Here is a 26,255-nt window from a genome sequence, read left to right on the forward strand (position 1 = left end):
CTTCGAATCGGTGATTTCGGTAACTTTTTGAACCACAATTTATTTCTATTTTTTTAATATGGTTTTTCATTTACAGGATGATTAAAGCCGCATTGTAGTACCATAGCCGACTAAACGTTGGAAAGGCTGTGCAGACAATAGTTATTAAAAACAATTTCTGCTACTTATACATACGATTAACGCAGTTTGCAAAATTATTCCAAGAATTTGAGTTGAAAATTATTTAGCGTTTTGTGTATATTGTTTCTCATTTAAAATTTTGATCAACAACCTTGTTGTGCCTATATTGACTTTATGGGTTTCAATGGAGGGGCGCTCTTTACTTTGGTGATCTGTGAGACGGGTCTTAAATCGTTACCCTTAAGTCGATGCCATTGCACAAGGTTGTTAATTAATTGATTATTTAAATGAGATTTAATATAATAGGGGATTATGAACTCGGAAAACTAGGGAACCGAAGAACCATAGAACCGGAGAACGCCAAAATAGGTTTCTCTTTGATATAATAGGATATTATGAACTCAAAAACTGGAGAACAGAAGAACCGGAGAACCAGAGGACGCTAAAATGGGTTTCCCTTTAATATAATAGGGGATATAATAGGAGATTATGAACTCGTAAAACTAGAGAACAGGAATACCGGAGAACTGGAGAACCAGAGAACCGGAGAACGCCAAAATGGGTTTCTCTTTAAATATAATAGACGATTATAAACTCGAAAAAGTGGAGAAAAGAAGAACACTAATATGGGTTTCTCTTTAATATAATAGGGGATTATGAACTCGAAAAAGTGGAGAACCGGAGAACGCCAAAATGGGTTTCTCTTTAATATAATAGGGGATATGTGCTTGTTGTATATCTGTATAAAGTATGAAATATATATACTTTATATGCTTTGATGCTATATTTTGATGTTATTTGTTAATTTTGAAAAAAAATATAGACTCAAAATTTCTTTTTTTTTTCTCTTATTTTCTATGTCTCAGAAAATTTCATGATTTTTCCTTGATTTTTAGATTTTCTTGATCGCCTGGACACTGCTTTTTTGGATATATCTTTTTATTTAAGCAAAACGATTTTTTTACCCATCATGTCACTTGGAGAAAGCATACAGCTAACAAAATTGGGAGCGGTTTTAAATTGTTAATCGAATCGCAATACGTTCATAAAATTAAATATGTAACAGGGTTTATGACTGCCATGCAGAAACGCAGACCGCACAAAAAATTGGGTTCAGAGAAGCAAGTTTCAATGCTGGTAAAAAAACTATAAGTCTCGCAAAAACTCATATAAAATGTCATTCTCACATATTTATCTACTAATATATAATCAGTATCAATATATATGAATAATCAGTATAATTCACTTACTTTTATAGGAGATTTTTTAGTTATATTACTTATAAGGAAGTTCATAGCTATATCTTCACAATTCATATGAAAATCAACCCACTCCTTCATATCGTTTGGTAGCTTAGTTGTATAAACGTAATTCCAATACTGAAATTATAACATATTAGTAGTGAGTTTTAGAGCTGCTAAAAATAAGTGCAATATTTAGAATAAGATATTGGTAGCTAGGCGACAATGAAGATGTTAAAAAGAAAAGTTTTAGCGCGATGCAATATAGCTACAGTTTAGCTATGGTGTTCCATTTCACACGGAAATTACATATTGATGTTATCAAATCAACAAATCAAATTTATTTTTGAAATAACGATTTTAATTAAGTGCAATAATATTCATCACCCGCCACCCGTGCTTGATGCACTTGTTTTATAGCTATACTTTTCGTCACTCCACTCCGCTGACTAATATTCCATTCTTTTAACTGACACCCCATTCTAGTAATTGACTTTTTATATTGGATCCTACCTTACTAAATTCATGCATCTGGTTCTTTAGTAATATAACTTGGTCACCACTCTTTTTAGTCCTGCAGAGTGCATTCATAACAGACAGACAGCACATAATCACTCACACAGACACTCTTACAACACACACAAGCGAGACGACACTCGAAGCAACAGGAGCTGCTCGCGAAGCATAGAGGTAAGGTTAGGTTAGTAAGAGAGTAGAGATAGAGACAGCGCGACACGAGAAAGCGCGCTGGATTACGGAGACCTACAATCGTCTGGAGAAAGATAGACAGGCGACGCGTAGGAACCCAAAGGATTCCGAAGGCCCTAGAGAAAGGGGAAAGAACGGGAGAGAGAGCGGAAAAGGCAAGGGAAGTCTCCTTTACCTTATCAGTCACTATTTTGAGCGGACACGGCTAAGGCAACCGACAAACACCAAGCCGACGGGGCTGTCTCCCTCAACGGCGCAACTTCTGACCAAGAGGCCAAGGCCAGGGTAAAGCTAGCCGAACCGACAGACTTAGAAGTTAGCTGCAACCAAAGGGGCGAGGCAAATTGACGGACGAGAAGAGAGCAAGCAACCCGACCAGACAACAGCAGAGCATAAGGCAGCGAGAACACCACCTCTAGCGGCGAGACTTAAGGGGTCAAGCCTAGGTTAAAATCTTGAAAAAATCGATTCTTTTATTCTCTATATTGATAGGAAATTGTATGTACATTGTATGTTGTATTTTACACATTTTGATTCGACAGTACTTTTACAAAAAATAAATTTTCTGGCACTTTTTATACACAGTTTTTATAGTAAATTTCACGTACAATATGATTCTTAAAAAAAACTTTTGAAAAAGTAAAGTAAATAAGGTTAGGCGAATTTGATATATTCGGCAACGAAATTACAGATAAAAAAGAACTGAGATCATCATCTTGAGAGTTGTTCCTAATGGATCATCATGTAACTTAATTTTAAGTTAAGTAAGCCCTTGATTAAACAAAACAATTTTTTTGCTTTATTATGATTAAATACAATAAAATTGACTTTGTTTAATTGATCTCAGTTCTTTTTTATCTGTAATTTTGTTGCGGAATATATCAAATTCGCCTAACCTTTTACTTTTTCAAAAGTTTTTTTCTAGAGATTTCAGTCCTTTTTAGTAAATTTTTTTGAGTATTTTATGTTTGTCCTGAAAATAAAATATAAGCATCTTTAGCACCTTTATTAAATATTAGTATGGTGGCTATGATTGATAATGTCCCTACTGAAAAAAGTAAATGACAATCAACTGATTATTAGCTGATATCTGCTGATAATCGTGTCAAAACGTCAGCTGATTATCAGGTGATATCAGCTTAATATTTTTATTTAAGCTGATAGTTACGAATATGCGTTTATTCGAGATAAAATGCTAATGATAATCATCAAACATTTTTTAACCTTCAGTATTTTTTTTCGAAGATGTTTTAAATTAATAAAATTTATAAAATTCACATAATGAGGGCCAATACGGTTTTACCATTCAGATAATTACACCAAAACACTGGCTGTGAGCTACAAATTATTTATTTATTAATATTTAAAAAATGTTGTTTAAATCAAATTATTAAAAAATAAAAATTTTGTAGCTCACAGCCAGTGTTTTAGTGTTATCATCAAATTTGGATAGGGGTAAATTTTTGCTGTCCATGAATATTATTATTACACTTAAACACCAATATCTACGAAGCGCACCTCTAGACTTCATCATAGGCCAGCCTATACACCTAGACGCCGTCCTCGAATGATTTTTACACCTAAGCACCAAAAACCACGGTGCGAACTACCTAGACCTCATCATCAGTTACATTGGCTACCGCTACCGCGCCACTTGATATTAAATAAAAAAAATGTAATCACACTCGGGCGAAGGTCCCCCTGGTCTGTATAAGTATGTAGTAAAGCAATATGTGCAGCTAAATTCACGGTCTTAACACTAGCCGTGTACGGCTAACTTCATGGTCTGAACATGTTGGTCTGAAGAATCCCAAACGGATTTGAGTATTTTTGTTGAAAAATACTCGTTTATTGTAAAAAGAGCTGCTATCTTGCCAATATATCGATTAGAAATCATAGTTAAGCATACAAATGTGATTATAGGTCAACAAAATTTAGATACAATCATGTAAATATTTGTATTTATTATTAATTAAGTGATTATTATAGTGTGTGATGATATAAGTGATAAGTGAATAAAAGTGAAAAATGTAGTGTATTGTCAAGTTGCCAGGCTCAAGAAATAGATTGCCAGGTTTATGTGAACATAAAAAGAGGAGATTTGGAAGAAAAAAGAAGAGGCCAAGAATTTTTTATAGAAAAAACTTGGATGAAGCTACGCAGTCAATGTCCAACCCGCTAGCACAATCATCAACAAGGAGACGAATGAACCATCGATGTCAACAAGAGCAGCAACAAGTCCAGCAATTGTGCCGAATATGCTTCCTTCAACATCCGGTACTCAAAGGACACGAACCATTGCACAAGCTTCAACAGTTGGCACACAAGTTCAGTTTGCGAAACCAAAAATACATGTATCAAGATCTGGGCAAAAATTAAAATCAAAATGTATAGAGGTTGGTCCTGCACAAAACAGAATATTTGATATCTGTTTACTTTATCTAGGATTGCAGGAATTTCTGGCTTGCAAAGTTTGCCGTGGAGGTGTCAAATTTGGTGAAGTAGATGGACGAGGTCTTGGTTTCGAGCTAACGATCACTTGTTCCATGTGCAACAAAGTTGCTTTCATTGACTTCAGTAAAAAAGTTGGTGTGAAAGGTAACGCGTATGAAGTTAATAGACTATCAGTATTATCTATGAGATCTCTTGGCCATGGACACGCTGACTTGACTACTTTTTGTGGAACAATGGACTTTTTACCTCCAGTTGCTCACAGTAATTTTGATAATATTAATCAAGAATTGAAAGTAGCAAGTGAAAATGCAGCTAAGGAATCAATCAAAGCAGCTATGCAGGAAGATTGTAGCAGTGAGACTCAAAAGGATGACCGTGAGACTGTTTCAGGCAATGGTTCTTGGCGAAAGCGTGGACACTGTTCTCTTCAAGGGGTCTCTACTTTGATTCGCAATGCAAATGGAAAAGTGATTGACGTTGCTCCAAAACACTCATTTTGCAGAGCTTGCGAAATGCACCCAGAAGAGGATACTCAACAGTACAAGGAGTGCCCGTCAAGACAAGTGCTCCGCCAATCATCAAGAAAGTTCTGGAAAGATGGAAGTGAATGGCATCGTGGAAATGTTTCAAAGGTTGGAATCAACCCATGGAGTCAAGTACAAGAATTATATAGGCGATGGAGATTCTGAAGTTTAGAAAGCTCTGTGCGACGCTAAGCCTCATGAAGAAGATTTTGTAATTCAGAAGAAAGAGTGTGTAGGATACGTGCAGAAGAGAATAAGCACAAGACTCAGAAATCTGAAGAAAAATTTGGCTGGCCAAAAACTTTCAGATGGCAAAAGTATTGGTGGACAAGATCGTCTAACTGGTCAACGGATTGATCAGTTGACACGATATTATGGTAATACGATCCGAGGCCATAATCATTCTGTTGTTGCAATGAGTAATGCCATATGGGCTATATTTTATTATAAGAAATCAACAGATAAAAATCCTATACACCACCTTTGCTCGCCAGGAAAGACAAGTTGATGCAAATGGCAGGTAGGCATGTTTTTTCTGCTGCTATCGTGGATGCGATTGAGCTAATTTATAAGGACTTGACACAGCCAGATTTGCTTGAGAGATGCGTTGGAGGCTTCAAACAAAACAGCAACGAAAACTTCAACCAATCTATTTGGAAACTAGTCCCTAAACAAAGTTTTAGTGGTCTTGTAGTCCTGTAAATTGGTATAAACATCACAGCTACTAGCTTTAACGATGGCAAAACAGGAGTACTGCAGGTGATGAAGAAGTTTAACATCCAACCGGGGTCTTCTGCAGTGAACTGGGCCAAGAATGCGGACGAAGAACTTACCTATTTTTATACACTTTTACACACAGCTAATCAATACCTAAACCACAGCTCAAAAAACACTATACAGCACCACAACACTGAAAAACATCAAATTCATACATTTTTTTTTAATTTTAATCATCCTGAACACAGATATTCTGCCCACAAAACAGCTGGAGAGGAGATGCCAAGCAGGTTACAGAAGCAGCAGACAAGCAGTCTGGTGCGGCTGATCAGCTAATCACGTGGCCTACTTTTCATCAATCTCATCTGGACAAGTTTTTCTAACCTTCAACCTGACTCCTGTAGTGTTGCTGTACTGCTAAAAATTTAAATTTTAATAATAAAAATTATTCAAATTTGATATTAATAAATTAATTTTATTATTTTGTAAAAATTTTGTTCTATTAAGTATTTTACTTGTCAGAAACAAAGTATATACTTATCAGAATAAAATAAATGCAAAAAAGTAGATATTTTGTGCTTCAATTATGAAAATAGTTTCAAGATCAAAAATTGCAATTTTTAACTATTTATTATTTTCTGTTTCAGATGACTAAAAGCAGAAAAACAAAGCTGTGGAGTGACGGATCTACACCAAACTTGGTGTACATGACCAGGATGCAAGTATCTTTCAATCATTTAGGGTCCAGATACAAGTTGTAAGTACCTTTTTTTATCAAATATTAAGTGAAACTTTTAATGCATTTTTTTCTGATTTTTATTTTTCATGTTTTAAGGTCACTTGCCGCAGGTTTTCTCAGGATCCAGTCATTCAATTGGGCTACAAATATAATAGCAGCTCCAGAAAATCATCCTCCCTGGACTAATCGGAGCAGAATTCATTAAGATGAGTCCAAAATAAAGGTTACGTATCTTTACACACGTAACCTTCACTATAATTACTATTATTCTCAACGTATAAGTGGCGAATGATTGAAAATTATTATTTTTCAGAAATGTCTTCCGAATAATCCAAAGAGATACATATTTTGAATATTTTTCTGAAATATGGTGTCATTTGATCATCCGGATGCTGAGAAATCCTGCGGCAAGTGGATAAAAAGATATAAAATTAGTGATTCATCAGTGAATTTGTATTAAAGGGTAAAAGGTTATATCTTCCTATATTATATAGTAATTTTGGCAAGACTCCCCCCACCACCCCTCCACCACCCCCCACTACCCCCCCCCCCCCCCCCCCCACCCCCACCACCCCATCCACCACCCCCCACTACCCCTCCACCACCCCCCCACCTTGGCCCCCCCACCAAAACACGTAAAATTCTTTCATTTTTCTGTTATTTTCGAAAATCTCAAAAACCCCCCCACCCCCCCCCCACCGCCCCCCATCTATATATATATATGTATGTGTATTCATTGGTAAAAATGACAAAATATCTATAATTTATGTAAAAAAAATTCTCAGCATAATAATTTATGGGTTTTAACCCAGGCTTGACCCCTTAATCATCGCACGATAAGCAGTAAGTCCACTGTGCGCATCGGTCACAAGGCCATAACCACTCTCTCTCTCTCTCTCTCTCTCTCTCTCTCTCTCTCTCTCTCTCTCTCTTTCTCTCTCACTGTACGTGTTGCTCGCAGCTGTAGTCAGTCAAGCCGAAGCGCTGAGAGTAGCAATACCACCTCGTCTAACTCTCAGTGTCGATCAATGTCAATTATAATATAATATAATTATAAACAAAAAGGTTGCATAATAGGCGATAAAAGGAAAAAATTCAGTATTTGCTTCGCCAAACATTTTATACTCATTGAAATTAAATCCCTGCATTTATACAAAAACTACAGGTGTACAAAATTTCCTCTAAAAATTTCAGCCCGAAAGAACCACTCGTTTAGTTGGGATCCTACGAGCAGTGAAGAAATTCCCAGAACACTGCACCCACACATACATATACATATATCTGAGGTGAAAATATTTTCATGTGTGTGTATGCCGAAGGCGGGCTGCTATTACTTGCTATAAGATTGCTCGCATTAAGGTAAAACGTGCTGTTCGAAGTGCACGAGAGGAGTATTTACTACATGGCTGCTCTGAGAGAACAAAGTGCTGGAACTTTTTACGCCGGAATGGTTTAGTTCCAGCCAAAAGTAAATCACCTCTTCATTTCTTCGATAAAGATACCCTTGCGAAGTATTATTCTTCTGTCACTTACGCCCATACAGTTTGCTCGTCCGAATCTTTACGTGCTATCCTTGATGGACAGTATAATAGACTAGGTTTTGCGTTTGAATTTAGGTATGGAAATTTAGATTGCGTCGAGGTTGCGCAGTATATGCTAGCTTGCTTCTTTAAAGTCAAAGGTCGAAGTTGCGATGAGTTATCTCTATCATATTTTGAGCACGTAATACCTCAAATTGCCTCATTTTTCACGGAACTTTTTAACTTGTCGATTTTGAGCGAAGTCTATTCATCTATCTGGAAAAGGTCGGTCATTGCAAGCTCCCCGGGCGATACTCGTCCAGTTGCGAACATTCCGCACTATGCCAAGGTGTTTGATAAAATAATTACTGACCAAGTTATTGCATACCTTGAAGATAACAACCTTATTTTGCTGTAACAATCTGGGTTTCGTAGCAATTACAGCACGCAAACAGCGCTACTAAATGTCACGGAAGATATCAGGCGAGGTGCGGATAAGGGTCTTTTGACCCTGCTTCTTTTGTTTGATTTTAAGCGCGCTTTCGACTTGATTGACCACTACTTTGCTTGCTAAGCTGAAATCGATTGGTTTTTCTAATAACGTAATACTATGGTTCCACTCGTATCTGACTGGGCATTCACAGGCAGTTGTTGACCTCGATGGCACCCTTTCTGATTTTCTTCCTAATCCTGTGATTTTTCTCATCTATATTAATGATTGTCTCAGTTCTTCGACACTGTAGTAAGTCGTGTATGTTGTTTGCCGATGATCTTCAAATATATATACAGTGTCCGCCAGGCGATATTGGCCGAGCTGTTGCATCCCTTAATGAGGATGCCAGCTGCATACTTAAATGGTCTCAGAATAATGGTCTCCTCTTGAATGTTGCCAAAACGAGAGCTATGATTGTTGGACCAATTCAGCACCATATGCGACTGGATTTGCAGCGAATTGAACCCATTGTCGTGGGCGGAGTACCGATTCCTTTCAACGATTCTGTGAAAAACCTTGGAGTAATCTTTTCTAAAACTTTCTCTTGGAATGCTCATGTATCTCGTACTTACTCTAATGCGCATTTTGCTCTTTATCATCTTAGGTTTAAGGGTTATTGTCTCCCTATTAGTTTAAAAATCCAACTAGTAAACGCTCTAGTTCTTCCGTATATTGACTACGCTTGTCTTGTTTATATGGACCTTCCGGATTACCTTGCAATCAAATTACAAAGGCTTTGTAATTCTGCGGTACGCTTTATCTTTTTCCTAAGGAAAGACTCTGAGCTTGGCACTTACTATGCTAAGTTGGGCTGGCTATCACTTAACCACCGGCACAATTACTATTTAGGTATTATTTTGTACAAGCTTTTCGTTCACAAGCGGCCAGGTTATCTTGCCGATTTATTTGCGCTGCCTAATGAGGACTTACGACGCTCGGTCAGAAATAATCCGTCTGCAATTCTTTTACTGTGAAAGGTACGCACTTCTGGAATTCTATCCCTACAACTATTAGGCTAAGCAAATCCCCGGGTGCATTTAAACAGCGCCTATATGATTATTTATTAAGTTTACCGCAAAGTTAATTGCATTATTAATATAAAGATTAGGTTATAGGATGTTACTGCAAGCTTACTACTTAGTTTCCTTGCTGCCTTTTAATGGCGAGTTATTTACTATTGGTTAAGACAGATCCTTTATTTTTTTCTATTTTTGCTATGATTTGCAACTCATTATTTTGTTATACATTAGGTTAAATCTATTATTGTATGCCAAATATTTGCCATTGCTGTGCCATCGAAAAATATGTTATAATTTGCCATTTTTATTTTTACATCCATTTCTGCCATGCTGTATTATTTGCTCCTCGCCCTACGGCCATTTGGTCACAGCATTATTAAAACTGTTCATCTCTCTGTCTCTCTCTCTCTCTCTCTGTCTCTCTCTCTCTCTCTCTCTCTCTCTCTCTCTCTCTCTCTCTCTCTCTCTCTCGCTCATTCCACCTTCACTATCACCAACTCTCACACTATACATACTCTAAAAATACCTCAATCTATTGTTATTTCTATTCTTACTTTGTATTGCTGTAAACTTACAATCGTACAATATAATGTACGCAAAATAAAACTAATTAATCTAATCTAATCTTGTAGATAGCAATATTGAACATGAGAGTATTACAATTGAATGCGGTAGGATTAAACTAATAAATGTATATATCAAGCTAAATAATAATAGTAATATGGAAATATCTGCTGTCTATAGATCTCATGACATACCCAAGTCTGAATTCATATGTGATATGAACAACTTTATAAGTAAAAAGAGAAATGTTAAAATTCACTTAATAATAAGTGATTTTAACATTGATCTGTTAGATGTCGATAGAATGAGTCAAGATTTTCTTTGTAATTTTCTGGATAAAGGATATATACCTGGTATTGTGGGTATAACTAGGGCACCTATTGGAAATTGTAAAGGTTCATGTATTGACAATATTTATGTTAAAACTGATAAACTAAATGCGGTTAAACAATACAAACTTAAACATTCTCTAACAGATCATTACCCGATATTTGTTGCTATTACGAAGTTTAAAACTAAAAACTCAGAACCCAATAATACTTGATTATAAAAAATTGAGAAAGATTGCTAAAACAAGAGACTGGAATGCAACTATGTCAATACAGGTTCCTAATATTCCTATTAATCGAGTAATAAGCGAAATAAAACAATGTATTGAACTATCAAAAGTTATATTATGGCAATATATGGCAAATGGATGTTAAAAATGAACAACTCAGAGTTGATTACGCTAGTTATGCCAAAGTATTAGATAAGGTTATCCTTGAGGCAAAAATCAAATATGACAAAAAAATAGTTGAAAACAATGCTAGTAACCCTAAAAAATTATGGGAAATTATTAATAAGAAAACAGGAAAAAATAAGAAATCAAATGATAAAATTAAGTATTTGCAAACTGATAATAAGATTACAGATAGTAAGTGAATAAGTATTTCTGTGAGATAGGTCAAAGATTGAGTAATAAGATAGACAAACCGGCGCAATCTGTATTAAAAATGCCAGTTACAAACAAATTTTCTATTTTCTTGAAACCAACAAATTTATATGAAATAACAAGCATTATAAATGACATGAAATTGAAGAATGGTGGTGTTGACAAAATCAATGCTAAAACTCTAAAGATTATCAGTGATTGTATTGCGGAACCTCTAGCTTTCATATTTAATGTATCTATAGAAAAGGCCATATGGCCGAATGCATTGAAAAATGCTGAGATTGTACCTATATATAAATCGGGTGAAAGACATAATTCTTCGAATTACAGACTGATCTCATTAGTATCTAATATAGCAAAAATTTTTGAGAGAATCATATATAATAGATTCTATGAATTCATTAAATTACACAATATAATATCAGGGCACCAATTTGGATTCATGAAAAAAAGAGGCACAAAGAATGCTCTAAATCACCTAATCAAATATATTATATGATATCTTGGATAACAGTAAACCAACCCTTGTAACCTTTTTAGACTTAGCAAAAGCCTTCGATACTGTCGATCACGAGATTTTACTCAGAAAATTATATCACATTGGTATAAGAGGGCAAGTGTTGGACTTAGTGACAAGTTATCTTAGTAATAGATACCAGAAGGTTCGAATTAGTAATGTTGAAAGTGACAATATGTTAATAATCACTGGAGTTCCACAAGGGACAATTTTAGGGCCAATACTTTTTATATTATACATAAATGATCTGTTGAAAGAAATTTCGTTTGAATCAATCTCGTCCTATGCTGATGATACAGCTATTATAGCTACTGGTGATACATGGAGTGATGCTCAAAATACTATGAATAATTATCTATTAAGTGTTGATATTTGGTTAGCAGTTAACAAATTATAATTAAATGTTGATAAGACAGTTTTTATAACTGTTGGGAACTACAGGCTACAGTACAGGAAGTACAGTTTTGATAACTGTTCGGAACTATTTTTGACTATAATTTGAGGTGGGATAAGCACATCCAACATATTATTTGTTGGAGGAATCCTAGTTGGATGGTCGCTGAGGAGAACTCGTAAAAAATTAGGCACTGATATTCTTGTTGTAACACTCTATTTATTTGTTAAATGTATAACTCGGGCGACGGAGCTGTTGCTGCGAGAGCGGTCGGCAGGAGAGAGAGTACTTTGCAGAGCACGCGTGAGTACCTAGCGCTGCCCGCATGGTGGCGCTAGATTAGCCCTGTAGTCTACTATAGACGGCAAGCGGCGCGAATACTCGCCAACATTATTAAAAAAACAAAATATTTAGTTTACATTTTCTATAAGATATCCAAGTCAATGCCAACTGAAATAATGATAATGATTTATTATGCTTTATTTCATAGCATAATTACATATGGTAATATAGTTTGGGGTGGAGCTTATTAAAATAATAGAAATCTGCTTCAAAATCTACAGAAAAAAATTCTAAAAACTGTAAACAAAAATAAGTTTGTAAAGAATAGCCCGGTGAATCTTGAGCAACTTTTTTCTTATGAATCTTTAATTTATCACTACGATGATCTCAAATATCAGTATCTGAATTCTAATAGTATAACTATGAATAAAAACTTAATTATACCTAAGCATAAAAAAAAGTGAGCAACAAAAAAAGGTACCTGAAAGCAATAACGGTTTTCAACATGCTACTAAATGAAATAAAAATTTTAGATTGTAAAAATTATCTCAAAAAAATAAATTAAGGGATTGGACAAAATCTAATATCTAAATTGTTACTATAAATGTGATAAAACAATTAATGTAAATCATAAATTATTACTGCAATAGCAATTTTTATTATGTATTATTTTAAGCTTTAGTCTTAAGTTAGTATAGTTTTGTATCGAAGCCAATCCTGCGAACAGGTGCCTGCATGCACCTCTGCGGGTTACAGGTCTATTGTACCTTTTTTGTACTACTACACATGTAAAATTTTTTATTGGTCAAATAAATTACTAATTACTAATCTAATCTCCCTCTCTCTCTCTCTCTCTCTCTCTCTCTCTCTCTCTCTCTCTCTCTCTCTCTCTCTCTCTCTCTCTCTCTCTCTCTCTCTCTCTCTCTCTCTCTCTCTCTCTCTTACACACACACACACCTGAAATCATCTTTTTTGCATTTGCTACCGAACAGTGCGGTCGATCTGGAGGGCCAAACGAGAAAAGGAAAGTAATTTAATTCTCTTTCAAATGCGTTATGGCTCAATCATTTGTAATAATAAAATGATACAAGAAACGCCCAAAATAATTTTGCATAATTCAATAAACGACCATAACATAAAAATTAGCTGGCAAAATTAAATTAATTACTTCTATTCCTCACTTCAGAATTCAGAACATGTCAAATTTCGTAGACATTTATAGCCTCGATTCGAACAAATATTGCGGTATACATGCACACACACAAACACACACACACACACGTGCACACATCTATACAGACATTTTGTAAAAACACGTGATTCGAACTTAGCTTTCACTTCGTTAAACGCGTTTTCTTTCTTTTTTGTTCATACAAACGGTTTATTTTTTTTAAATAATTAAAAAAATAGGACTGAGCTTGATTAACAAACCTGGGATAAATTTTGCATAATAATTAATCATACACGTAAACGCTTGAACCTCTGATACGTTTTGAGGTCTAGGTACGTTAATAATAGCTTCTATCTTTTTCGGATTTTTATGTATACTTTCTTTGTCTAGTACATGTCCAATATACTGTATTTTTGCCAAAGGTGTCAATTTAGGCAATTTTTGGGTTTTCAGCACAAATTAATTAATTCATAAACTCCTCAGGAAAGCATTTTTCACTATAGACATAAATATACATTTTTTTGTAAAATTTTATCATTAAAAATACCCATAAAGTCATACACACATACACACACACGCACACACATATATATATAGTATACATATATTGAATAGCATAGTGTGAAGAAAACAAATAGATGTCGCGTCAGTCTACGCACACAGCGAATAGTCATCCCTATTGATAAATCTCAAATGAGATCTCTACTATTAGGTATACTGCTCTACTAGGTTTACTTCTAAAATACTCTTATAAGGTTTGTTATAATTAAAAAAAAATTTTAAATAGTAAAACCTTATTCAAAAATAGATGCATTAAAGCATTTTGAGCAATATTTTGATTTTAAAATATAAGACATAAAAATTTCAGGCGAGAAACTCATAGTGATTCCATAATCAATAAAGTGTCATTTGATTATTGACAACTGAATTTTATCTATTTATAAAATTTTAAAAATCAACTTCTCGCATGTGTATGGAACGTTAATTTCTGATACGAGGGGCAGAAAATGTGTTTTAATGCACGCGGAGCGTGCGTAATAGTGCATTTTACGCACATCATATCGAAATATATTTTAAATCGCTTATCTCCACCTTTTAACTTGAATTTGGTATCTAGTTTATTCTTACGTTTTGGTTATCTTGCGTTTTGTATTGGCGAATATTGTCATATATGTAACCGACCCTCGGGTCTTGTAAAAAGGACAGCTTGACCGTTTATTGATGAAATAAATAAATAAATAAGTAAATACTGACTTATTTAATAATTTAGATGAGTATTTAATAAAATGATAATAAAATTAATTGATGTGATTGTCTTTATGTAAGGATATAAAATATGATTTCGTATAAAATTACATAATTTTCCATACTTATATTGATCATCACATAATTTTTCAGAGAACAGGAGAACGCCAAAATAAGTTTCTCTTTAATATAATAGGGGATTATGAACTTGGAAAACCGGAGAACCGGAGATCCAGACAATCGGAGAAAGCCAAAATGAGTTTCTTTTCAATATAATAGGGGATTTACTTGTATATTAATTGATAACTATATCTTAAATACTTAGCAAGAAAGAAAAATTAAAACAACTAAAGAAAAAAGTAATGTATGTTAACAGTAATCTTTTGTTGTCTTCAGTTTTATTTAGTTAGCTAGATACTTGAAGATTGGATTTGGATTTGGATTGGAAATACTAGATAGTTGGATTTATTTTTCTTTAAGATATCAAATCTTAGGATTTTAAAAATAAATAAAAAATTAATACAACAGACAATAACTATTAATAAGTGACGATAAGGTTTTTTTCATAGTTCAAAACAGTTTTCTTCATTTTATAATTGTTGTCTTCTACGTTCACTAGTTTTTTCCCAATCAAAACAGCTATCTTCAGATTTTTACACATTTTTCTTAACTTTTTAAAAACACGCCTTCAATAACATAATAGAATCAAATTAACGTGACTGTTAAAAACAGTTGAAATCTGGTACCATCCACAGTAAACTAAAAAAAAAAACTAATAACACTTGTAAATAACTGTTGTCTTTGTCTCAATTTCAACATTCTTCTGCTGAAAATTTCTGTTTTAAGGATCTTTCACTAAGGATAAATATAAGCCCTAGTGGAAATGGATTGTGTGCCAAAGTATGTCAAAGTGTGCCAAAGTGTGCCAAAGTGTGCCATAGTGTGCCATAATGTTCTAAAGTGTTCAAATTCGGAAATTTATTACACTTTGGCATACCGTGGTACTCTCTGGCACACTTTCGCACATTTTGACACACATGGGTTTTTCGGAAATTGAGGACTTAGAACATTTTTGTACGAAATCTGGAAAACTTGTATTCCCGGCGGATTCCCCTATTGAGGCATGTTTTTCCAACATTTACGGCGGGCAGCAACTTCAAGGCAATTACGGGCAATTGTTAATTAATATTGTAAAAGTACTAAGTATCTAAAGCTGCTTGAAGTACATGAGTTTAAATTTTTGTATTAACTATAACGAGTACTTGTGGCTCAGTGGTAGACCTTCAAGTCTTACCGAAGCTAGAATTTTTTTTTTTTAATTATTTATTGTTACGTTCTATAACTGGGACTTCAAGCTCCACGCGTGCCGTCGATATGACGGCATCGTGCGTGGCAATGTTTTGGCGCGCGGGCGGTGGGATATATCTCACTGTACCGAAGTGTGCCAAAGTGTGCCAAAATGTGCCAAAATGTGCCATAGTGTGCCAAAGTGTAATAAAGTGTGCCATGTCGTGACAAACTGCGCTATACTGTGCCATACTTTGACAAAAAAGAGATGTTTGTTTCCGAAAAATCCATGTGTGTCAAAGTGTGCCAAAGTGTGCCAAAGTGCAGCAAATTTCCGAATTTGAACACTTTGGCACACTTTGGAACAGTATGGCACATTTTGGCACACTTTGACACACCCAATTATTTCCACTAGGGAGTATGGAAAATTATGTTATTTTATACAAAATCATATTTTATATCCTTACATAAAGATCAATTAATTTTATTATCATTTTATTTAATACTTATCTAAATTATTAAGGGATTAAGCCTGGGTTAAATCCTGCAAAAAAAAACAAAAAGATTTTATTACCAAAAAATTTTTTATTTGATCTAATTTGAAAAAAAATTCTATCGATAATATATAAAAAGTATACACCATTTTTATCGAAAAAAACATGTATATACCTTGTAAAATCATTGACCAAAATTCACGACATTACACTATATAAATAAATGTTTTTAGTCACTTGCCACGGCCTTCGAAAAGATCCGGACCGTCTTCCTTACTCTATCCGGGCTTAAAATGTACCTTAAGATAGTTCACCGGAATGTTTATTTTCTTAGGATATCGGTCAAACTTTGTTACATGTTCAATTAAGTGTCCTCTACAACGTGGTATTTTTTTTACCCCCCAGTGACATTATTTTTAGAGATATTGAACCTTGAAATTTTGTATTTTAACATGAGAAACCTAGTCCGAATTTTGAAGACGTTTAGTTGAATTGCAAAGCGAATTTTATTGGAATATTTTTAAAAAACTAGCTTATGGTGTAAAATACAAATCATGGAGAAAAAGTTGGATAGAGCAAACGAGGCTTTGTTTTAAGATACGAAAATTCAAAGTTTGCATCCCATGCTCTCTCTCTCTCTCTCTCTCTCTCTCTCTCTATATATATATATATATATATATATATATATATATATATATATATAGGTGCGCGGTGTTCCTCCCTTTTACAGTTTTTGAGAGTATTTTATACTCTAAACAATTTATATCACCATTCTAATGTTTGATACTATGAATTGTAAGGTTTTAACATTAGATAACACTGTATAATATCTTGAAAAAGGAATTTTTTAATAAAAACCTTAATTAAGCACTACTCCAGCCGGTGAACTACCTTAAACATGTCCCCTCAGAATCAGCGAGAGACATTTCTGAAAAATATGAATTAAATATTGCTATCAACAAGTTTTGTCGCTAGCAATGTTTAATTGATATTTTTTAGAAATGTCTCTCGATCGGTCAGAGGGGGCATGTTTAAGGTACATTTTAAGCCCGGATAGAGTAAAGAAGACGGTCCGGATCTTTTCGAAGGCCGTGGCAAGTGACTAAAAACACTTGTTTATATAGTGAAATGTCATAAATTTTGGTCAATGATTTTACAAGGTATATAGATGTTTTTTTTCAATAAAAATGGTGTATATTTTATATATTTTCAATAGAATTTTTTTTTTCAAATTACATCAAATCAAAAATTTTTTGGTAAGAAGAATATCTTTTTGTTTTTTTGCAGGATTTATCCCAGGCTTGACCCCTTAACCGCTTCTTGGAAGTCCGAGGTTTTGACTTCTTTTGTGCGTGTAAGCTCTATCAGAAGATCGCCTGCAACTGTTTTGCGTATTTTATTTACGCTATTTCCCAGTGTGTTAAGTGACGGAGCCGCTTTCATTTTGGACAAAATGTCTACATAGCTCTTTTTTTCTGCAGCCTTGATTATTAAAGCATCTGGTCTGGTAGGTCTTGCCCGCTTCTGTCCATTCTTGCTGACCCTGTTCTGGTTTGCAACATCAGGGACACTTTTATCCTCTTTGCTTGCCTTTTGCTCCTTTTTCTTTGACTTTCTTGTGACGACTTTCTGCCACGCTGTCTTTTCAGCTTGATTATCTGCTCCTTTGTTTCCTCCACTTCTATCCTGTGAAGTAGTTGGGACTTCCTCCGTTGTACCCGCCTTTCGGGATCTGAGGCTTGGGGTTGTCTAGGTTTCCCTTCCCTGTGTTCCCGGGCGCTGGCATTGCAGTAAGTTATCTTCTGCGATGCAGGGATTCTTGTAGCTTGCTCTTATGGTTCGGGCAAGGTCTTTAATTTGCTTGTGCACATTGTGTCTGCCCCTGACATACTCCAACAATTTATCGATTCTGCTGCCAAGGCGATCCAAGTGCGCATACCTTTGCGTTATGCATGCATCTCTCTTATCTCTGTCTGCATCAACCTCTATTTCCATATTGATGTAAGCGGGCTAGTCGGGGTGGTCTAAAAAGGTCGGTGAAGAGAAGGAGGCACGTGTGCTTGTTGCGACATGCAGCCCGCTGGTGTCAGTGGAGTTCGCTCCTTGGAGAGCGGAGTGATGAAGAGGCCTGCTGTAGAGCAGGCGGTGAGGAGGTAGGCAGGCCGAAAGGGGAGGCTTACCGTCCTTGGCTTCTTCGTTGCCTAGAGAGCGGACACTGCTCGGACCTCTCTAGGTCGACTCTCGGATCGAGTCTGGACGACGGGGGCCGAGTCTTATCCTTTTGTTATTACGGGGCCTATCCCAAACAGGGATCGGTCCACTCAAAAATGACTAGAGGGCGCGTAGCGCTTTAGTCGGAGATCGTGAGATCAAACGCCACCAAGGCCATGGGTCCCGGAGGAGTCTTCTCCTTGACCAAGGGTGCTCTCCCTAGGGGGAGTAGCATTGGAACCTTGAGGATCTCATTAGAGGTGATCTTCGGTTTGCGACGCTGTCCTGGGAGTCTGGGAGCAGTTGGCCTTCGCTTCGTCGGCGACAGTTTCCCTGGTGGCGGCCTCCTCTTACGAGGAGAGATGGTGATGCTCCTGCGTCGTGCTGTTCGCGCAGACTGCCTGGCCGCTATTTTCCGACTGACGATTTGTAACTGCGTTGTCGGATTTGTGGCTGCTGGAGTCGGGGTTGTCCGATGGTAGAGACGAATGTCCTGGAGCTCTGGATCAGTCGTGGGCTGCACAGGGATATCTATCAGCTGTAGATGTTCGGGCCATTCGGCGTTCAACACGTCGGATGATGATCCTGGGGTGTGTGGCCTTGACCCAGGCGGTGGAGTGGCGGGCGGTGGCAGATCCGTCTGAGCACTGCTGTGTCGGCGATCTGGTGTGGGATCGGTCTGGGCGGCGGCGTCGGCAGTGGGAGGCTTCCGATGCTGGCGTCGCTCTGAGAGGAGCGCTCGGTTGGACTCGGCAAGCAACAGGTGCAGCAAGTTGCGCTCGGCCCTCAGCTCCTGAAGAGTTTCAAAGGTCGGCATCGATGTGCGCCGAATTAGCGCTGAGAAGTGCTGATTAGGAAAGGGGGAAAAGAAGTACACGAAGTATTTTCTTTTTAAAACAAAAATCAGATTTATTGTGCTAGAGTGTACTGTGCAAGTAGCCTAGGCTCCGTTGCTGCCACTCAGACGCGGTCTGATGCGGGGTGGGAGAGGTGTCTCGGCCTGGAAACCGGCCTGCTTATATGCCCTCCAAGGCGCTGCTCCTCTTTGGGGATTACGGCAGCCGCCTGGCGGCCGCGCGTGGTACTAGCGGCGCTGTGGGCGCGCCGCGGCGCTGTCGAGCGGGTTGCCGGTATCCAGGGGCTTGTGCGAGAGAGCCTGCGGGTGGGTTATAACAATATCACCTGCGTCTCTACATGCAACACTGGTCAGGTGATAAATTTCTGCGGCTTCTAGGCGTTTGCCCCCCCCCCAAAAAAAAAAAATTCATGGGGCCAGCGTCGACCACCCGATCGGAATCGACGGCGGGACTGTAGCTTGACCCGCTTAGGGTAGTAATGTTATTAACTCACTATCCCTTAGGGGTTTCTTTCCCTAGCTTGTTTGGTCCACGAAGCATATTTTATTTCTGCTCTACCCTTCGGCCGGTTGAGGAGACCCCGACGCGCTGATGAGCTTTCCCCTATCCGCCACCCTGGGGACGCGCCACATACGGGGTATCGGCATCTCCACGGGTGTGTGTGTGTGTGTTTATATTGTAATATTTTTGGAACTACACCGTCAATGTCAATAAAATTTGACATGCATATCTGTTTTTAGATTCTGAATTCGGGAAAAATAGTTCTTTTTTATTTTCAAAATTACTTTTTCTTTATGGCCATTTTTTTATTTTTGAAAAACACTATTTTGCGTTTTTTTCAATCTTTTTATTGTTAATAACAATTCAGCTATAATGTATTTGAAAGAGAATAAAATTACCTACTTTTCCTCGTTTGGTTTTCAGGATCGGCCGCTTTGTTCGGCAGATAAAATAAAAAGGTGATATTTTTTTTTTAAACTCATATCTCTAAAACTAAACATCATAACCTTACGAAAAATATTATGTCGATGGGTAACGTGTCAAACTATAACCCATTAAAATTTAAATCGATTTGACCGCTTCCTTATATCTCTAAGCAATGTAGTCAAATGCTTCAAAATTTTATTTGGTAATTTACCATAAAAAAAGCTGTCTGCTGCTAAAATTTTAAACGATTTTGTCTAGCAGTTCTCAAGTAAAGATCTAAAATGTAAAAACCATTTTTCATAAAACTTTTGCTTCCTGTTAGAGGGGTGTCGTTGCACGTTGTTAAAGTCACTCCCTTGCGTAGTTTGCGAATTTGTTCTCACCCACCCGCTCATGTACGATAAACTTCTTTTATACCCCTCGTTTTGGTAAGTACCATAGTATATTATTAGTTAAATTTTTGATTCTCTTTCCTGAGTTCAGTCAGTTCATTATTATAAAAAAATAGATCAAATCCAATATTATTAAGAATAACATTTTTTAACACACTTCAGCACAAAGTTAGTACTTTATCCCTGGCGAGTCGGGAATAATGAGCTACATGTATGTATATAGAAACGGAGGATTCAGAGGAATAACAAGAATCAACGACGAATTTAACATCGGCTACTAGATCTATAGCTATGGGGAGCACTAAGCTTATTCCTCGCTGTTATAATATATGCGACAGCAGAGCATTCGATTGCCCTTGTGCCTCTCAACTTGGATTTTAGCGTTTTTGCGTGTGTGGATTATTTTTTTAAAAACAATAATAAAATCATTAACATACTGTATATTCGAACAATATTTTATTTATTGGAACTACGAATTTAGTTGGAGGAAGCTACGTGCCAATAAATTGAGCAGTTTTTTGTTAGGAGTATGTTTTTTATGTCTATTTTGTTATGAAATATATTGAATGTATTAAAATATACAATATCTATTTTTCATTCTCATTTCCATCGGGTATTTCTGCACTAATAAATTGGTTAACTTGATTTGCAAAATAAATTTTGATCTCTATTTTAAACAAATGTCAAATCGACAGTGACATATTGACATGGAAAACTATAACATTTTAATACATGACAAAATCACGTCAATGTTCTCACCAGCGATAAATAACTATATACATAAATAACTTTTTAATAATATAAAAATTTCACGTTGCTTAATAAATAATAATGAGACATCATATTTTTCTATTTGTTTACTAAAATTTTAGGGTCTTCATTTTCATGATAATCAGTGATTTAATAATCAATTTAACTCGGCATTCAAAATTTAGAAAAATTAAAATTAGAAATATTTGAAGCATGAAATGCAAAATTTGTAAACTGAAAGTATGAAATTAAAAAATTTCTAAAACGAAAATGAATTGAAGTGTTAAGAAATAAAAAATAACAGAAGTTAAGAATATTTTTGTTGCAAATTTGGAATTTAAAATTTATTTTTTAATTATCATAGTTTTTTAATATTCTTAGTTTCTTAATTTTACCCTCCATTATAAATCAATGCGTAATTTTCGTGTTTTAAAACCTTATTATTCAAAATTTTTACCTCATCCTATTAGGAATTGACATTAGAAAAACAGATGTTATCGTGCTTCTATCCCGCGAAATATAACGTCGACTTTACGCACCAAGACACGACAACTACTGTTTTTTTATATTCATTCCAAGATGCCCGAGTCGTGTGTTTTAGCAACTCGCAAATCACGCACTCTGACACTTCACACTAGCATGCGACACGCTACTACGATATTATTCGCCCTTAAAACATTCTTTAGACACTGATATTGAATGCCGTCAAATTTTTAGGCCACTTGGCAATACAAGGCCTGTACACTTCAGTCTTATGACCTATTGTGGATGAGAAAGCGCTAGCTCACTTGAATCTTTATTGTTGGCTTATGGGAATATAAAAATGTAGCTAAAAACTACAGAAAGAATTTTAACAATTAAAAGCTAACTGTTTCCAAAAACAATTTCTCACTAGAGTGCTATAATAATTTGAAAAATGCGACTTGAAAGCCATAAATAAGTACATACTTTATGATAGAATGCAGCCCCAGTAAGAACCATCGATAAATGATTTGTCCATTCACTCTCGTACTTCCAAAAGTTTGTCTTATTCTCCCAAGCATGTGTTCTAGATGGGAAACCCACTAATCGATCTGGAAATTCTCTCCAAACCTAAAAAAGTCATAAATATAAAATATACAACTAAAAATCAAGGCTGAGATGGTATACCTAAAGCTTAAAAAAGGACATTATTGAAAAATGGTTGAACTACTGGTTAACCATGTAACGGGCTGGGATAGCGCCCGTAAGAGCTAGTCACCGAGCGGTTTCTAACTACGATAATCTAATACGCCACGGCTCTCCTTCGATGATGCTGGAGTCACTGACGTACGTAAGTTGTCGGTACAATGGCGACTCCGTACAATGCAGCAAGGTTGCCCGCGAATACAAAATGCACGGCGCGTGAAGCTCGCCGCGCTTTCTCCGCACACAGGTTTTCTGGACTGCCGACGGCGATGACGATGCCGCGACTATTTCCCGGTCTATACATGTCGAGTTCGTGAGCGAGAGGCAGGAAGGACGGGATTCGATTGATCACAACTCGGACACTTGTAATGTAGAAAATGCGCGTATTGAACACTTATTTATATAGTAAAATGTCATGAATTTTGGTCAGTGATTTAGTATGGTATATCTCTCTATATTAATACAAAATCTTCGCCACCGCCGCCGTTTCAGAAATTAGCTCCCCCTCAATTTGGGTTATCGGGTTAAAATTATGCCCTTATTTGGGCAGCCCATGATATATATTTTACCCTTTTTCGCTTCGCTCGCCAATGCCTTATTTGGATATAATATGCTATGATTAATTACTATCTATTAATTTACTAAATATGCAATTCAGAAAGTACTGACAGATTTCAACACCACCCAAGGGGTACTGCCATAAACATACTGTAAATTTAGTGGAGTATGCTGTTGGTGCGTTTTTTTAAAATATTTTGTTAATAAAAATCAACAATGTGTTTTTATTTAATATCATTACTAACATTTATTACTCTCTATAAAAGTATCTTTATATTTATATTTTCACATTTATTATGTGTTTTTCTTCAATGTTTATTAGACTTATTATTAGAGTAAAATGTTTTTTAGTATCAAATTTGTTTAATTTTTGTTATCAACGTTTATTAACAAAAAAAAGTGGTATCGTCCGGCTCTCGATCTTTCCGACTGTATCATTCCCTCTTTCCTCTCGTTACAATTTCCTATAAAGAGATCTTGTACTTTTAGTTTATGCTCATGCTAGGTGCAGTGTATGGCAGAGGGCCGATTGAGAGAGAGAGAGAGAGATAGAGAGAGAGAGAGAGAGAGAGAGAGACTCGCTAGTCGACGGTCATCCCGCCGCACTCGTAACAACCAATTAGAGTTTATTTTTATTTACGTTATATACGTATAATTTAAATACGTGCGTTAAAAATTTTGCTTGTCACACACTAAAAACAATTATAACACTAGTTGGTATTATTTGTGATGCAGCATATTATCGTAATTGTCTAGTCGAAAAACCGACTAAGTTGAAAATCATTAGTTTAAGTCTAATAATGTGTCCAGAGCATAACAACAGACATTTAACCTCTAAAATCGATGAAGAAAGCCACAATGTTGTAGCGAGATTGTTTATTACTTAAATCAAATGAATCAAATCAGACGACATAATGAGTGAACTTTTACTGCATCAAGTAAAACACAAGACTGTAACGATATGACTTTCCCCCCGGGTGTTGGATATTCAAGCGGATGCAGGATTCGGATAGAGGAAAGGGGTAATAATGAGTCTGTTTGTATATTTCAATAACAATAGTAATGTATATTTCGTAACAAAACAATAGTTTGTGTGTTTAAATGTTAAATCGCGTCTGAAACAGAAATCAACTATGCGATTGGTTAAAAATATTTCGCCTTTACAATCGGGATTGTTTAAACAAGCGCGGTTAACAATATATTAGCGAGGCTACTCAATTACAGTGCAATTACGGCTATATATATATACGGGTCGGTGTCGGTATTACAGAACGGTGACGGATGGATTTGAGGTTAGGATTTTATTCGGGTACAACAGAGTCGTGCGCACGGCTACATCGATCCGAATGCGTCGCGTAACAACAGTTTCAATCGCCCTGTTTGCGCACAGTTGTGGTCGGAACGGTTTTGCGGTATTTTAAGGTTATCCTCGGACTCGTAGAGTCATTAGCGCACGGCTCTACGGATCCTCGTCGCTGGTTTCGTTCTTCCCTTTGCCTTATATGCGCACAGTGACAAAGGGAGTCGTAAGATGTCGGCGTAAAGGTGGTTCCGGAGATTAGAGCTAAACCTCAAATTCACGACTTGGTGAATCGTCTGTAAGTGTATTGTTACTTCCTTAACCCTGTGTCCTCACAGTAGCAGAGAGAGCAGCAATGCCTCAGGATGTAGGCTGAACGGTTTTGGCGACTTTGGGTATCGTCCACGTATGCTTACGTGGATGAGACTCGGTGTTGTTCAGATGTTCCGGGTTGTCTCGTGTGCTCACGACGACAATCCGGAGTTTCGTGTTTCGGCGTTGCTAACTAGTCGTCACGTAAGCTCAAGAGACGATCTTGTCGGTGCGGGTCTATCTCTGGCTCTCCCTGCAGTATTGTGTGCTCACGGTACTGCCTGGAGTGAAGCTCGAGTAGAACTGCCCGTTGCACCGCGCGTTCGGCCTTATAAGGCCGCGCGGCGCGTATGTGTTGTAACGGGGTTTTCGGGAACTAATTCGCACAAAAGTAAAGCGACGAAGAGGATTCGACCCCACGTCCCCGAGATCTCAAGGTGCGTGCTCTAATCAATGAGCCAACGACGCACTACCCTGCACTTGCGCCGACTAGCTCTTACGGGCGCTATCCCCGCCCGTTACAGTGTGTAGGTGCGTTCGCGGCTGAGTCGCTAGTCGGCCGCCGCGGTCCGCGTCGTCCGGACTCCCCTTTCGCTTGTTGCGCACGTGCCTCGCGTCGCATGCAGAGTCTAATGCGGCCGCCTCACGTATGTTTATGTGCGAGACTCGTGTCTCGTTACAAGACTTATTTAAAATTAATATTAAAAAGAAGTACAAACTGGTCACAAATATTGAAAATCATTTAGTAATAGGAGGTTTCAATATTGATCTTTTAGAATGCGATCATGTAAGTCAAGAAATTCCTTGCAATTTCATCAAAAAGGTACATATACCGGATTTTGTCGGTATCACAGGGCCACCTGTAGGAATGTTCAAAGGATTATGTATTGATAATATTTTCATAAAAACTAATAACCTCAATACAATAACTTAGAAACTCAAATCATCAATAACTGACCATTACCCTATATTTATTGCACTCGATTAAATAAAAATTTGAGATAACAAACCAACAACATATTTAATTCAAAGAAAAAATTAGTAAACATTGCAATAAACAAAAACTGAAATAAAATAATGTTGCTGCAGGATCCCAATTTAGCTACAGATAATTTATTATATGAAATTTAACAATGTATTGAATTATCCAAAACAAAGCCGAGTTAATGTAAACAAAGCAGCAGAAAAATTAGGATCACTAATGCTATTATAAAATCATGCGAATCCAAAGAATTTTTATACAAATTATAGCAACTATATATTAACAATAAATAACTTAAATATGAATACAAAACGTATACTAAAACTTTGGACAAGGTTGTTAACATGTTAACAGCAAAAAATGCTAAAAATCCAAA

At 36.5% G+C, this 26,255-nt stretch overlaps 1 protein-coding gene across 1 annotated transcript in view; it reads right to left on the reverse strand.

The window, feature by feature from the left end:
* The window catches only part of LOC100114642 (exostosin-2), a 139,490-nt gene that overhangs the window by 11,120 nt on the left and 102,115 nt on the right, over positions 1-26,255 (reverse strand). The window contains exons 5-6 of the mRNA XM_031933231.1: positions 22,509-22,652; positions 1,371-1,499 (exon numbers count right to left, since the gene is read on the reverse strand). Of these exons, the coding sequence (XP_031789091.1) occupies positions 1,371-1,499; positions 22,509-22,652 (273 nt within the window). The remainder of the gene's footprint in view (positions 1-1,370; positions 1,500-22,508; positions 22,653-26,255) is intronic.

This window comes from Nasonia vitripennis, unplaced genomic scaffold (genome assembly GCF_009193385.2).
Source record: "Nasonia vitripennis strain AsymCx unplaced genomic scaffold, Nvit_psr_1.1 unplaced0001, whole genome shotgun sequence".
Taxonomy (NCBI): domain Eukaryota; kingdom Metazoa; phylum Arthropoda; class Insecta; order Hymenoptera; family Pteromalidae; genus Nasonia; species Nasonia vitripennis.